This window comes from Pezoporus flaviventris, unplaced genomic scaffold (assembly GCF_033815535.1).
Source record: "Pezoporus flaviventris isolate CSIRO_AGI_PZ_B2104156 unplaced genomic scaffold, CSIRO_AGI_Pfla_v1 ptg000035l, whole genome shotgun sequence".
Classification (NCBI taxonomy): domain Eukaryota; kingdom Metazoa; phylum Chordata; class Aves; order Psittaciformes; family Psittacidae; genus Pezoporus; species Pezoporus flaviventris.
This window is the reverse complement of record NW_026892583.1, coordinates 885382-901528: the sequence shown is the minus strand read 5'-3', so window position 1 is coordinate 901528 and position 16147 is coordinate 885382. Positions and strand designations below refer to the sequence as shown.

General features: G+C 39.9%; 1 protein-coding gene across 4 annotated transcripts in view; it reads right to left on the bottom strand.

Moving 5' to 3' along the window:
* The window catches only part of SHANK2 (SH3 and multiple ankyrin repeat domains 2), a 361673-nt gene that overhangs the window by 271889 nt on the left and 73637 nt on the right, over positions 1-16147 (bottom strand). For all 4 annotated transcript variants that reach the window (XM_061462082.1, XM_061462086.1, XM_061462083.1 and 1 more), the window contains one exon: positions 5661-5727. In XM_061462082.1, the coding sequence (XP_061318066.1) occupies positions 5661-5727 (67 nt within the window). The remainder of the gene's footprint in view (positions 1-5660; positions 5728-16147) is intronic.

The window sequence follows — 16147 nt, the reverse complement described above, 5'->3', positions numbered from 1 at the left end:
ACGGCTAAATGGAAGAGTGTTCCACAAAACTCTGGTTTGATGGGAGGCACAAAGGCTTACAACCAAAAAGGGATACAACTGCTTAGTGCAACCTCGCCTGAACATTTACACGCTGCAGATCGGTCATGAGGACAGTCAGAGGAATTGGACCCCAGGTCTCCCCCTTCCACAAATCACCCTTTATTTCATCATGAGCTTCCTCTGTGCAATTACCCTTGAGACAGGGAGCTGCAGCCATTCAGAATGAGGATGTGAGAGAAATTAGGCTTTCTCCAGTCTGAAGAAACAACATGGAGCTAGGACCACTGAAGTACATGCTCTTCAACTGAAGTGCTGCTGCTGAGCTGCTCCAAGTACATCTACCCCCTCTGACCTTTCCTGATGGTTCTGAAACCCTAAATTACCTTCCCTCTCTTGAAACACACTCAGCATAGCCAAGAGAGGGGCCTGTCGCACAATTTTACTTGGCTGAGAAATTTACTGGCAAAATCTCCTCTTTCTTGAAGACTAGGTAGGGGCTCCTTCAATTAATCAGGTTGCCAATGGCGCCTACTTCTTCTGGTTTGGATCCAAACTTTAATCCATTTTGCCTTTAAAAGACTCCATCTCTCTGGAGATGAATCAGACAAATAATAAACATGGCTGCTCACACTGACCCTAAGTACATGCTTTTATCTGGCAAGATCTAAGTGAAATAACCAGACACTACACACCTCAGAAGAACATCTCTCTCTCACAGTCAGATGTCACATTAATCCGTGGGTCATTATCTTTGCCTTTTTTTACTCTAAAAAGAAGTTAATTTTACATTATTCTTCTTTGTACAGAAGTGTGAAGTCTTACGATTCTTTCAAAGAAGTTTATTTTACATACACCTCGTTTTTCAGCATCTCAACATATTTGTTTAATGTAAGTGCTCTATAATTAAATAAAAAGGAAGAACAATCTTTGTGGGACAAATGTTTAGTGGCTGTGAATTAGAATTTCCTACTGCTACAGGATACTCCAGTCAAGTTTCACCAGAGCTCCCTCTCCATCATCTTCAACAACCGGGATAGTCTTAGCACTACAGGATGGCAAAGATACAGGACAAGGGGGTAAAAAAACATAAGAAAAGCTAAATAAGACTCCCTTTATGACATGCAATTCAGCCTCTTAACTGAACAAAACCAGACTTCACAGACAGCTTAAAAAGGGAATCTAATCTAAATGCCAACTGGCAGGCAAAGGTGGAATAGATAATAAGTGATACCAAATCATAAAAAAAGACATCACAGAATAGTTGGGACTGCAATGGACCTTTAAAGCTCATCCAGTTCCAACCCCTTGCCAAGGGCAGGGGCACCTTCCACTACAGCAGGTTACTCCAAGCCCTGTCCAAGCTGGCCTTGAACACTGCCAGGGATGGGGCAGAAACAGCTTCTCTGGGCACCCTGTGCCAGCACCTCAGCACCCTCACAACAGTTTTTTTCTTTATATCTAACCTGAAATTCCCCTGTTTCAGTTTGAACCCATCACCCCTTGTCCTTTCACTGCAGTCCCTGATGAAGAGTCCCTCTCCAGCATCCTTGTAGACCCCTTCACACACTGGAAGCTGCTCTGAGGTCTCTACACAGCTTCTCTTCTCCAGGCTGAACAGCCCCAGTTTTCTCAGCCTGTCTTCATATTGGAGGTGCTTCATACCCAGCACTTAAGCATATGTACTTGTTGAAGTGGAGCTCTTTGGAGCAGCACACTGAGATGTAAGTGCTGTTGATGATGGCACACTGCAGACTCAATCCCTTCCATCCGTAGGTACAATACTCTCCTCCTGTGGGAAGGCTGAGCTCTGCCACCACACAAAGCAGCCCCTTCACTACAGCGCACAGCACAGGACCATGAATCATAAGCATTACATTACTGCTGGTAGAGCCTTATCATTGCAGTTTTGGCAACATTACTTGAAACAGCTTTGTGACTACTAGCAAACTGGAAGACACCCACACAATACCTTCTGCATTCAAAGTACAAGTGACTTCCTACTGCAATAGTTTGGGACAACAAAATTATCTAAGAATAATGTTAATTAGCACGTGTCAATCCAGATGGACATGGGTAGTGTAGTTCCTCACCATGTGAGATTAGAGATTTAAAGCAAATATTTTTCCTTTTTCAGATACTTGATTTGAGAAATGTAAGAACTTGTTTCTGCCACCAGATAAAACCTGCTTTTGTAACTACTAAATTAGGTCCAGCCTCCAACACTGCCACCAATTAAAATCTTCCCATACTTAGAATCATAGAAGCATAGAATAGTTAGGGTTGGAAAGGACCTCAAGATCATCCAGTTCCAACCCCCCTGCCATGGGCAGGGACACCTCACACTAAACCATGGCACCCAAGGCTCTGTCCAACCTGGCCTTGAACACTGCCAGGGATGGAGCATTCACAACCTCCCTGGGCAACCCATTCCAGTGCCTCACCACCCTCACAGGAAAGAACTCCCTTATATCCAATTTAAACTTCCCCTGTTTAAATTTGAACCCATTACCGCTTCTCCTATCACTACAGTCCCTAATGAAGAGTCTCTCCCCAGCATCCTTAAAGGCCCCCTTCAGATACTGGAAGCTGCTATGAGGTCTCCACGCAGCCTTCTCTTCTCCAGCCTGAACAGCCCCAACTTTCTCAGCCTGTCTTCATACAGGAGGTGCTCCAGTCCCCTGATCATCCTCGTGGCCTCCTCTGGACTTGTTCCAACAGTTCCATGTCCTTTTCGTGTTAAGGACAACAGAACCGCAAACAGTACTCCAAGTGAGGTCTCACGGGAGCAGAGTAGAGGGGCAGGATCACCTTCAACCTGCTGGTCATGCTCCTTTTGATGCAGCCCAGGCTTAGGATGACGTACCCAGTAAAGTAGGAAAATTCTTGTGGAAAAAAGTATTATTGCCATTTATATTACTTAGCTGTATATGAGGATTGCATTTAAGTCTCTATAGCTAAAGATCCTGTGCATGATGACCACTAAAAGCTAGAAGATTAGGTCAGAGATCTTCCATGAGGGATGGGAAGGTTTTTTTCCAGTGGATCAAGAGCAAGGTGGAGTTTTTCTCAAAGCATCACCAACCCCTTCTTCCAATGGATGCTGTTGTGAATAAGCAATCTCAATGACAAGCTTACTATTAAATGACTGAACAGCTCATCACCTCCCAGCTTAAACCTCCATAGAAGAGACCCACCCAAAGCTGCACGTATTCCAAAGCATTTCTCACACTTCTAACTTAATGACTATTGAGTTTAAAAGAATTACAAACTACAAAGTAACCATAATTATTGAATGAGCCTAAAATACCCAAACCAAGGTTTAATGAACTGGTTCAACACCAAAATTCACTATATACCCAAAAAGACACTTTCTGAGAGATGAAAGATGAAATGTTTCTCAAGAGACTTCAGAGTGCGATCTGTCCTTCATATATTCATGAAGATACTTCTCAAGCTCTTTACTATTCCTTCCCACTCTGTTGCCTCAAGGCTCTAAGAAGGTGCATTACGCAAATGATACATGTTGGAGTACATCCAAAACTACATGAATATAGCAGATAACCAGATAAGTAAGATAAATAAAAGCCAACTTGTTGAAGTTTCAACGCTGACCTTATTCTGCACGTTCATCATCATCCCAGCTCTTGGGTTTTCTGTTCAGGATATTGTTCTTTGATTTATTCCCTTTTTTTTTTTTAACTGGGAGACATTCCAGAGAAAGACACGCTGATGACTTAATTTTTGTTATTTTATTTAAAGTAATAAATATGAAGGGACAAATTCCTGTTAAATTGAATTAGCTCGGAGGAAACAACATAACATAATGTTTCTTCTTTCAGACAAATTCAAACAGTTATGTGCAATCCACCAAAAAGCACAAGTGAACCATGGAAGCACTGCTATTTCTATCCTTCAGTGGAAAAGGGAAGGAATGAGGAAAACTTGCAGAATTTTCCTACAGAAGATAGCTTCTAAGCATTTCTCTAGAAATCATCAAACCCTACAGAAAGTCTTTACAGTCAGCAGTAAGTTCTGCCTAAAGCCTCAGCCACGTGGCTATCGCTTGTTTCCTGGACCGAGTCTCATCCATCTACTTGATAACTACATCCCAGCTTCTCCCACACACTGACATAATTGGGAACCTGCAACAGTCAGTCCAAAAAATGATGACAGTAACATCAGCGTTCCTTCAAGCAAACCAGTCTAGAGACTGCTGTTTGTAAGTATACTGTAAGCGTTACTTTGACTTTACAGTTACTCATACTGTAAGTGTATGCGTAATAAATGCTAGGAAGTTGTTCCTTCACTAGGGTTTTTTTTCTTTTATTGTGCACAACTACTCTTAGAAGAACAAGATCTATTTAAAGCAATATAAAACATAATACTGGCTACGTGCAGTAATTGTGCACTGACTCTACATGCAAGCCAAACTATTGAGGACTAACATGGCAGAAATAAAAGGATCATTTGAATCTAAACAACCATTTCCTTCCATTTCAACATCTTCATGAAGTTATAAAACCATGAGCCATATGTAAATATAGATGACAACAAGATGCTCACCTATTCACTGATTCAACTGTAGTTATTATTTACCTCAGACTGTTTATAAATACAGATGGATGAAAAATTCTTACATGAAAAGGAACTATCTCACTTTCTCAGGTAGGAACCCTTCAAACTCACTATGAGCTTTCATGCAGAAGTTATTGCCTTTATGCAAAACTGAAAGTCTCACAGTGCTATGAGAATTCATGTTACTGCACAGTTTTAAACTCTATTATAGATCATACACTACCAGAAAGGGAAATGAAAAGGATGCCTTAGTCCAGAGCAATTCTTGCCCGGTCTTAAGTTTGATGTGAGCTGGCCTAGTTTTCCACAGAAATTAAACACTATCAAGTCACAGATTTGCATCTCTGAGTTAAATCAGTGCAGATGACTATAGAGCCCCTCCTGTTTCAAAAGGAATGTCTTTTTTCCTCCAACTTCAAGATGTTTCTGTGGAACTTTAATTAATTTGGACTGAAGCATTTTAAATCAGTGTAATTAAACGATATTGGAAATCACTTTTATCAAACTTTTTTATTTTAATGGCAAAACTATTTATGTAAAAAGATCTTTAAAAAGCCTTAAGGTTTTCTGTCAAGGGCCCTTAACACCTGTAACTAGCCTTCATCCAGTGCCATACACTCAGTGAGAGGAAATGGGTTTATGGATATGGATAGACAGCTTCTGATATAGATTTTCATTTCATAGATGAGAATAATCTTTATCTTCTGCTTCTGACCAATTATTCATATTGAAAGCTGCTTTAAGCTGATGACAAAACAGCCTGCAGGAACCAATTTGGCTCTTCCAGGTGTGAGGATGTGTACTTAATCTGTTCCAAACTAATTTATACTTACAAAGCATCTACCACTCTGCTGTTGATTTCCATTTCCAGAGCATGTTTTGATAACATTTCAGGTTTTCCCCCCATCATGTCATATAGAGAAGTTACTTTTAAAATCTCCTTGAAATGATACTGTCATCAGCCCTGCAGTCACATCTCCCATCGGACCAGATTTAACATCTTTGCAAAAACCTGCTTTAAACATGTATAATTTATGTTCAGTGTCTGTAAATATTTTGCTTACCGATATCAGCTTCCCTGTGATTCTTGATATATTCAGCAAGCTCAAAGTTTCCCGCTATTATAGCCACCTAAAGGATTGGAAAATAGTTACAATTAATATATTGTTATAAACTTATTAAGTAGGAAAACATGTGTTACAATCCTGACAAACATCATACAAATACATTTTCACTTCACAAAGCAGAGTAACTGTTTCTTACTTCTATTCTGCAACGCAATACATTTCTGAAACAACATTGAGACGCTCTCTCAATCTCTCTGTAAGCAGCACTGCCAGTCTCCCAGATAAGGTGATTGAGGAGGTCTCAGGAGACTGATGGAGGAGCTGCAGCTTTTCATGTTGTAGCACTCAAAAGCAGCAGTGAACATTAAACACACCATCCCCAAAGCTGCAGGAACTCTACAGATGTGTGGAGAATGCCACAGGAGCAGCACACATCCAAGGTGGTATTTCCCTTTAATTGCTCCTGCCTCACTACTTACCCGCACAACGAAAGCAGGAGCTACAATGCAATGTATGCAGGATAGCCAGGGAAGAAGTACCAAGAACTATAAGCGTTCAGGTACTAAGTCACCAAAAAATACTTAAAAATAGAAACTGGGACAGTTTATGCGCATGTAAAGAATTTACAATGTTTTAATAAATATAGTTCTAAAATAACACTTTTTCATTTCTTTCCTGGTTGTTGAACACAGATGTGCAATATCTATTCTGAATTCTCCTCTCAGTGCGCTTAAAAAGAGAAACACCTCTGCTGGATATGAGGAAAGTGATAGAGTTGTGCCATCACCATCTCCTCCCTTCTTCTTCTATTTTTTCCCTGAATATTGAGCAATTGCCTTTTCTGGCTCAATTTTGCAGCTTTATATTCTGACAGATACTGCTCCCCTAACGGCACTGTGGCTTTCCTGAAGGAGCTAAAAGGGATAAACTGGGCTCACCTTTCTCAAAGAAGCTTCTGCATGCACAAGGTGCAGGCCCAAAAAAGACTCAAAAGTCTTGTTTAAGGACTCTCCTAGATATAGGGCTAATGACAGTCATGAGACATGAATGAAAACTCAGTCTGAGCTGATGACAAAAAGATTCCGTGCAGCTTCGTACCACTCCACACACCTCAGGGATGGCGAATCATTCAAAGGAACACTAAAGGTCTTATGAAGTACAGTTAGTATGAGTAGCATCTATTAATGTAACACACATAAGATCTTGTTCCTGCACTCACCACAGGAAACTGAATGGACAATTGTATTTAACAGCAAGCAAAACAAACTTGTAAATCTTTGAAAATGAAGACTTTACCCAAGCAACAAGCCACAGACAGAAAACCTTGACTATTGTATAACTATGCCCCAAATCCATTTTATTTTATTTGCTTTTCAGGTTCTGTCTTTCTTCTCTTGGCAAATTCTTTTGTGTTTCATTAAAAGTTTCTATCCAATGTAACAGCTAAATAAAGTAATTATGTTTTCTTTTCATTTCAAATTTATCTATGTCATGGGAGACATTCTGTTCCAGGTCTCTGTAGCACCTAGCAGTTGTACTCAATACATGTACACTTGTGTTTTAAAATAAGCCCCAGTAGGCAGCCATGAACATGTGCAGTATAATCACTTTAATCCTTAAAATCATTAACCTGGATATAATATCACCATACTTACTAGTGAAAATCATGTCATCATTTTCTCATTACAGTATTAACAGTAAAGAAATGCACTGTTCTAGGTACTTATCAGTAGTGTTGGGTTCTTGGGAGCAAAATGCATTATGATGTATCCATAACACTGGTTCAAAACTTAATCCCACTTCTGCTTTTAGACTATGGTTGAAGAAATCAGTTTTTCTTCTCAAATATGTCATAAGATTTCTGTATGCACTAATATCTGCAAAGATCAGGGAGGTCAAGAGACAGGGGCAGATCGGCCTCGTCTCCAACACAGGCAATTGTCCAACTGAGAATTACTATTCTAACCACTCGTAAAATAATCTTATTCCAGGAATGACTCCTGAAAGAAGCTTCTTCTCAGAATGGATAATGTATCAGACTCTGGCCTCTAGTCTGCTCTGTACAGCCCCTGGTGTCCTGGCAAATGGTGCTATGAAAGTAATCCAGAGCTGTAGAAATATTCTCTAATTTCACATTCTGCAGCCTGGCTTGGTTCAGGTTCATAAAAGCAACACTTCACAGAATTACAGAGTAGTCTGGACTGGAAGGGACCTTAAAGCTCATCCAGTTGCAACCCCTGCCATGGGCAGGGACACCTTCCACTAGAGCAGGTTGCTCAATCTCCCCTCTGTCAGTTTAAAGCCCTTCCCTTTTGTCCTGGCACTACATGCTCTTGGCAAAAGTCCCTCTTCAGCTTTTTTTGTGTGTAGATCAGGGGTTTTCTCTACAGTATAAGCAAGCAGTAATACCTCCCTTCAACATTACCTCTAATTAGCACAGAAAACTCAAACAGGGAACTCATCGGTGACAAGCAGCTTGCTAGACAGCAGCTACGTTACTCAAATAAAAGAATCTTTGATATAGAGTAGATTTTAAGTACAAACATGCTGTTTAAGTAACAAACACATTCTATTACTTGAAAAAAAAAAGATATTGCCAGATAACTAAGAGACAGCTTGACAGGGAATTGTTCCTGTACTTGCTTCTGATTCAAGCATTCAATTCAGCAGCTCAAGGTTACCATTTCTCTCCATTTCATTTACTTCAATCGGCTAAAAACAGCATGTAAAATTCTAACAGCAAAAAGGAAGGAAAAATATGCTAAGATCTAAAGAAGGCAAGGAAAAATTAAAAAGTACAAATATTTCTTGGCACAACGTCAATGTACTTCACTTGAATTTGATGGGTAAAGAGTGTGGGAGAAAGTGAAGGCAGAGAAAAATCAGAAAGACACAAAATTATCCTCATTCAGTTTTTATAGTTGCAAAGCACAAAGCACAGAGACCACAAACATTTCCCAGCAAAATGTGTCCTGAACCAGAGATATAAAGTGGCCAAATGAAACCATAAGCGTGAACACATTAGGACAAGGGAATGGGCTTCACAAGATCCAGGGCTTGACCCAAATTCAGGTGGTGCAAAGACTCCGTCTCCCCTAAGCTAAGATGAAAACTAAAGCAGAACCAAACTGAAGCTCTATATTTGCACTAAAATTCTTCGTACTTTAGGAAAAAAACTCACATTCTAACACAGAAACTTTGCAGAAAATACTAGTTTGATTCTCTACACACTTCATAATTTATATGGTTTTAAATAGCCGTATTTTGCTTCTTAGGATGTTTTGTAGTCAAGTGCTAGATTTCTGACTGAGGGGTTATGGCAGGAAAGAAGGTTTTGTTGGGGTTTTTTCCCCAATCACAACACATCTCTTCTTAGCAGTGAAAAGCAGCACAGCCAGCAAAGCTACACTCAAAGGTTTTTTTCAGTTCCAGAAGGAACTGGATTCCAGTCATCCAAACGTATCCCATGCATGTCTGCAGACGTGAAATACTGCCGTGAAAGGCTGGAGGTAGCACTTTGCAACTCCCAGCTACTTACAGACTCCGTTATGCTGAGCCTTCAAAAATTGCAGCTTTTAAAACCTGCCTATCCAGCAGCCTTACTGTAATCCAGGTAGTTTCATTTCTGCAACAAATGGCCTTTCATTTCATCCTTTTGCCACAAAGACACTTATCGTACATCAAAAATCTGCATGCCACCTTATTCTGTAAATCTGATAAATTCTGTTTATGGATCTCCCTAAAACAATTGTAACAATAAATCACTCATCTACAACTTCCACTCAAACCTGAGGTTTTTGTCTCTATTTCTGTAGCATGTATTTAACTTTGCATCAGCTCCAGAATCAGACAGCACCTGCAGCGTCCCAGCACGGTGTCAATCAGAGTCCAGCTGAAAAGCAGGACTAAGTAGTTCCCGCACAGCACCTACAGACTTCAAGCAGGATCTCTCTCTGCTGTGCTGCCATTTGGTTGGGATCTCTGCCATGTTTCTACTGCACAGTCCAGAAAGCAGAAACTCTCTTTTGTTTATAATCATCATTAGAGGTGGTTTTAGATGAATGAGAGTAACCAAAGAGAATCATTTATTAGCTCCCTCCAAGTTTAACTGACCCCACTAAGGGGGCACCTAACATGGGCACCTAATCATTTTCAAATTAGATTTGATAACATACATGACTGGTCTGAGTAAGTACATATGCTAACAACAGGGAAGTGAGGAGAAAGTAAAGCTAAGCAGGAAGATGTATCTTACCAGAAGGTTACTCATACAACATAAAAAGGAAGTAGAGTAAACCCATGTAGATTGGTGGTATTACCTATTTCCATAATATGCTGGCTTCATAATGCCATCATAACAAAAAGCTAATGGAGTCACTGGCACAGGTCACAGCTGTGACACACTGAGGGCTGTCAACATGAAGCCACAGGGTTAACAACTCTGGAAAGGCAGTGGAGCAGTGGCTGCCACTGCCAGGGTACCTAACACAGAGTGTGACCAGAAACTGAGTGTTTGTATGGATCTTTGCTCTGCCTCAGCAGAAGCAAAGCTTTTACCCTCAGCTCACGGTCTCGCTGACTCACAGACAGATGCTCCTTTCAAACAATGCAACCAGATACAGTGCTTTACTCTTCGCCACACAGGGCAATGCCAGATGCTCTGCCACCAACTGAGCAAGGAAGGGAAGGAGTTTAACTGACACTTGGCTAGTTGCTATGGTTTGTAACTAAGTGACAGCTCAGTGAAGTAGAAACCTGAATGAATGAAGCAGCTGTGACCCTGAGACTGGGGGGAGCCAGCAGCAGACGGGGCACCCCATGACTTGGCCAGAACAGGGCACTGGATGAGGAATGAAACCCTCCTAACTGGTGAGCCACCTCAAGGAGGGGATTTCTTCTGGCACAGCATTATTCCCACCCTCTGGTCTTCTGATATTTACAGTCGGAAACGTTCCATCTGGATACAGGCAGTTTTTAAGCTGGCTCTCAGAAGTCAATTCAGAAATTAAATATTTGACCCATCTGGTTAGTTCTGCTTTCCTGATTCTTGTTCCCCAAAGAAATTTAGTTTAAATAATGACAAATAAGAGTACTTTGTATAAACAGTGCAACCTGACAGATGTCCAGTTACAGTCTCACTCTGCCTTTAGTGAGACAGAGTTTAACGTTTTCAGAGTCTGGACCAGACGTAAGTAGCAGCACTGAGTCACCAACGTCTCTGTTCAGCCTCATAAATGCAGTTCTCATTATATCAATTACTTACATTCAAGTAGTTAGATTTTGTGATTGTGATTAATGCAGTGCTTTGTTCCTTTCGGGAAATTGGAAATTATATATACACTTTACCTGTCACTAACCTTTCACAATTGATTTTTTCCGCTCTTGAAATGTAACACAGGTAGAAGTTCTATTAAATTAGAGCAAGATCTTTGTAGCCTGTTAGCAAACACAATTTTAGAGCTTTATAGGTTAGTCCCTGAAAGACAAGCACCAAAACCAAATTACATTATCGCTCTTTGGAACAAACTGCTATGAGAAACGGTATAGAAAAGAAGAGAAATTGAAGTTATCCTCTCTTAAATCCAGCCAATGATCTTGGACAAACTTTCTACATGGGAGTGAGGAGAGTATCTCTTAGTTCATTTCTGTCTCTCTCTCACTCTAGGCTGCTGAGGTTCCTTCTGCACATGCTTAAATCTTAGACCAGACAAGACATAAAGCTTTAGAATGCTCTGCCTAAATGGAGAGCGGAGGAAGCTGTTTGGGCTGCACAGCTGTAGCTGCAGTTCACAAGCAGCAGTTCATGGTAAGGCAGGCAGCACCCCTCACCTGCTTTTTCTCCCCCTTCTCTTCCACACAATCTCACTTTCCTGATGGAAGTACATTACATTATTCTTTTCTTCAGGGCTGACGTTTCACCCTTCCACTGTCTCTGCTAATCAGCAGTGCACACTAAATTACTGTCTTTCCGGAAAGCTTGGAACTGCAGTGATATCTGGAATTGCAGATACCTGTATAGCACAGGTATGGCACTATACATTAAAGGAGATAGCTCTATTCCAGGACAAAATGCAGCTTCAGTCTTGATTTTGTTTAGTTTCAGCCAAGGAGCAGAAATGCAAATGGATACAGGGGATACTCTGAGGACAGGTATCCTACATGCTCCCATCTTCAGGTGACACTGGAAGGACAGTGTGAAACAACCCTGTAAATGAGACTGCAACCATAAGACGCTCCAGAAACTGCCTTCCACTTTACTCACAGACTTCTGAAATAATAAATTATCTATTTTAACACTGAGAACTCTATTATTATAACAAGAAACACCATTCACGCCATTACATAACAGGATTCACAATCACCAGACACTCGTAAGGAATTAACACAAGTGAATTTAGACGGAATGGCTGGGATCACTTTCTTCATCAAAAGGCTGCCAGAAAAGCTCTTCCACATGTCATAATCAGGATGTTTTCTTACTATTAAAAAGATAAGAAATGTTATCTATAATAAGCATCATTTTCCAGACAAAAATCGTATCAACAATTCACCCAATAGCTGACATATCAAGAGGTGATAATCAGCAAGGCAATCTCTAAACCATTCCGTTATCATCACAACCTTCAGAGACAGGCACCTCTCTGATCCGATATGAAAATCTAACGATGCTCAACGTGAGGCAATGAAAAGGCACAGTAATTCAACTTCAACGTATTTCTACTGCGTACTCTGTAAAGAAAAGCTCTTCCTAATAAAACAAAGAGGTAAAGGAGTCTAAAGCCACCTTGAAGTCTGTCCCAGGGTACCATCAGGTATGCAGTGGTCATCCACAAGGACATTACAAAGTCAAACTTAGGTTGTCAAGAGCACAGACTCGTCTCTCACACAGCACCATGAGGTACCATCCCTGATAAATAGTGACAAAAAAATCATACAGCACATTCTGCAGCCTCCGAAAAAGGGATCTTATATCAGTTTGCATTAGTTGCTCTCATACACAAGCAGCATGTACATGTTAAAGCTCTCTTCAGTGGTACAGATGGAGTTCGGTTTGGAAAAGCAAGAAGCAATCTGCATTCCAAATCTCTTTTCCATAGGTGTGGGAGAAAAATGTATCCATCAAACACTATTGGCTTTGTACATGATTTCAGAGAGCCGGTACATGAAGGTGTGTTTACTTGCTCAAGAAATTAAAGAACATATCTAGAGCTCAGTTTGCTTTGGAAATACATCCTCTTGTAATACCTTGGCAAAATATGACAACTTGGCAAGCACTGTTCAGAGCTCAAATCACAACATAGACTTCAGGTACCTTCACAGTTAGGGGAGACATTAAGAATTCAATACATACAACAAAATGGGGTTTTCTTCTCAACTAGTTGGAAAATTCCATCCAGCTACAATAGCCATATCATCTCAAATAGAAATGCTGAATATTCATGAACTCTGTATTTTACTTTCCAAAATCAAAAGGCAAAGCATCATTCCACATTTTATAGTTAGATTTATTACAGCTGATTTTTGACTTGGAGGCTACAACACTGCAAAGAAAACCAGCGGAAGCTTCTTCGTTCACCTCATTCTAAAATAAAACCAAATGCTTGATTAATACACTATTAATATCACTAATCCACTCTCTTTTTCTAAGAGCATTCCTGAATACATATAATAAGGATGACATGAGACATGACCTCAAGAAGATACATATGCTTTACATTATGGAGACACACATTTACACTCCAAAACTTACTTAAAAGTAATCCGTTTTAAAACTGAGATCTAATACAACTATTAGTAATCTATCCAAAGCAAGTTACTATTTTGGGAAGTTTATAGTAGGGTTGTATTTTGTTCATATAATATTTTTTGTTGAAAATTTACCAGAACTGAGGTTTTAGTTCATAAAATTCATTTTACCAATTCATTTTATCCCTTTGAAGCTTTACTTCAAGTTTCAGTAAAACTCACTGAAATAAGAGGAACAAGACAGACACAGAATAAAGAAAAGCAGTAACATTTAAATATCTTTCCTTTAAATGATGCTCAGTAAAGGTTTGTACAAAGTGCACAGATAACCCACATCTTCTACCCTGACAATAAGACGTTGTAAATTCTCCTAAATGATTCTAGAGTAATGCTATCAAAAACTAAAGTAAAAAATCCTACTCAGCATTTTCGGACATGCTCTTTTCCTGGACAGAAAATAATTCTTAGCAATTTTAATTAGATAATGTAACACAAGCTTAACATTCCGCATTTTGAAAGGTACTAACTCTGTATATTAATATATCTGATGTCCAGTAGATGGCAAAATATCAGCAACCATCATCATTAATCTTCTTGAAACTTGCTTAATTTAATCCCCAAAGTCTTTTTTTCCTTTTTCTCTCTATTCTCCACTTTCTAATTCCATCAGCGAGCAGGATTAGCTTTACCTTTTGGATGTTTTCTGTATGTTATCTGCTTGAAAGACAAGTTCATCTTCATCAGTTCTTGATACAACAAAGCACAATAATGTTACTATCCTTTAAATAGTCCTTTGAAGACAGTTTCTTCACCACTGAGATTTTTTTCTCCAAAAAGCATGCTGCTGCTACTGTTCCCAAATTTGCCAGCACATGTTAGCATACTGTGTACAAAAATCTCTTAGCAACAATATCTTAGTGTCTAACATTTTCCTTCTTCTAACTATGATTCATGGAGCCATCTGTAGTCAGATATTGACATGCAGTATCTTAAAATAGATACCTTACATTTGCTCAACAACTAGTTTTAGCATCTGAAAATATAAATTATGGGAAAGGGCCAATATTTCTTTGAGGCTCTTCATCATTCCCTTGATCATTTTAGCACTGTTTAAACAAAGGCTCGCCACCAGCGCTTCGCCTCAGTATTAAGGTCAAAGTATTCCTGCTTGGCAGAGCGCAGCACGTAGGCAACCCCACCGCGCCGGTGCAGTCCCTTATGTAAGTCCTCCAAGCAGTGTCAGCAACTTCCCTGGTGAGAACCACCTCGTGCTCATCCCCTGGCTACATTTTGATACTAATCAAAGACCAGGTGTTAAACTTCTAGCATTGCTGCATATAAGATCTAAAGCATTTTTCAGACCTTTGGAGTCTAAGCCTCATGGAAAGTATCCTATAATGGGTGCAAAGACGCCATTGCCCAGCTGAGACATTGACCAAGACTTCTGCAGCAGTGGATGCTGAAGGGAATGCATCAATGCCCCACACCCTGCTCAAGGAACAGGGGAAAAAAAAATGACAACTGACCTCCCAGTTTTTGCCTCCAGAAGTTTCCACTCAGAAGAGAAAGCATCCTGTTTTCAGCTATAGCAAATTACCTATTAGGTGTCAAAGACTTTATATAATCCAAGTTATCTGTTGCAGGGAAGAGTGCAATTTTGTAACTTTAAAGAATAGCATGCTACTAAAATCAGGCAATGTTAATTACAAGTAATCATATCCAGTAGGAGACATTATACAGAAAGATTGGGTAGCATGGCTTGGAAACAATCCAAAGTGTGAGTACACGCTTCCACCCCAGTGCAATCAAACAGAATTTCAAGCGCTTCAAAAGAACAAGGAATTTCTCTTTTTGAGCAAATAGTATTTTAAAAATAAGCAAATATGCAACAATGTTCATCCAAATAGATGATGTGAATTTAGCAGAGCATTATCAAAGAAGTATACTGTGAACGTAACAGTGCTGGCACATTTTTACTGCTAAAATGCTGGTTTTGCTTGCAAGAGGCTTTACAGTCCCTATGGGTCTTTGAAATATGCTCAGTAGCCATGAAACAGTGCCAGGGCTGACTAACTTTGCGAATTCAAGTCAAAATTAAGAGAAGGCTATCAAAGGGAATGACCTCCTTTTAGTCTCTTCATGTCCTGCAGTGCTGTCTTTGCAGGACTCTACACAGGACTGACACATAAAAATGCCTCTAGGCAGCCCTGTTCATTCTGCAGTAACCTCATTATGATTTTAAAAGCGAGAACCTGTATTTTATTTTACACTGGCCTTTCACGAACATACACAACTGCGTTCTTAAAAGTTAACTACTCCTATTCATCAATAAGCCATGACTGAATACCCTCAGATTAAACTAAGCCAGCATGGACACCAAGATAAAAAACTGTAAGCCTTTTCTTCACAACATGTGAGCAAATCGGTTCTAAACCACCTCACTCTCTCACTCTCACATGCAAACTTAACCGTTGTTATGCAAGAACCAGTTTGGCAGGAAGTGTAGAACTGAACACAGGGGTAGTCCCTTAAAGTGACCACAAAACATGGCAGAGAGCAAAAAAGGAACATGCCAGGGACAACTCTGCAGCTTCGTGGCCTTTTTTTACTTCCTCCTGTTTCGTTAGATGAGAAACGATGCAGATTTTTAGGTTACTTTGTACAGACTGTATTAAGCCTCCTTGACGGTCACTGCATGCATTGGGGAATTTAATGTTAAATCTGTTTCAAAAATAGAG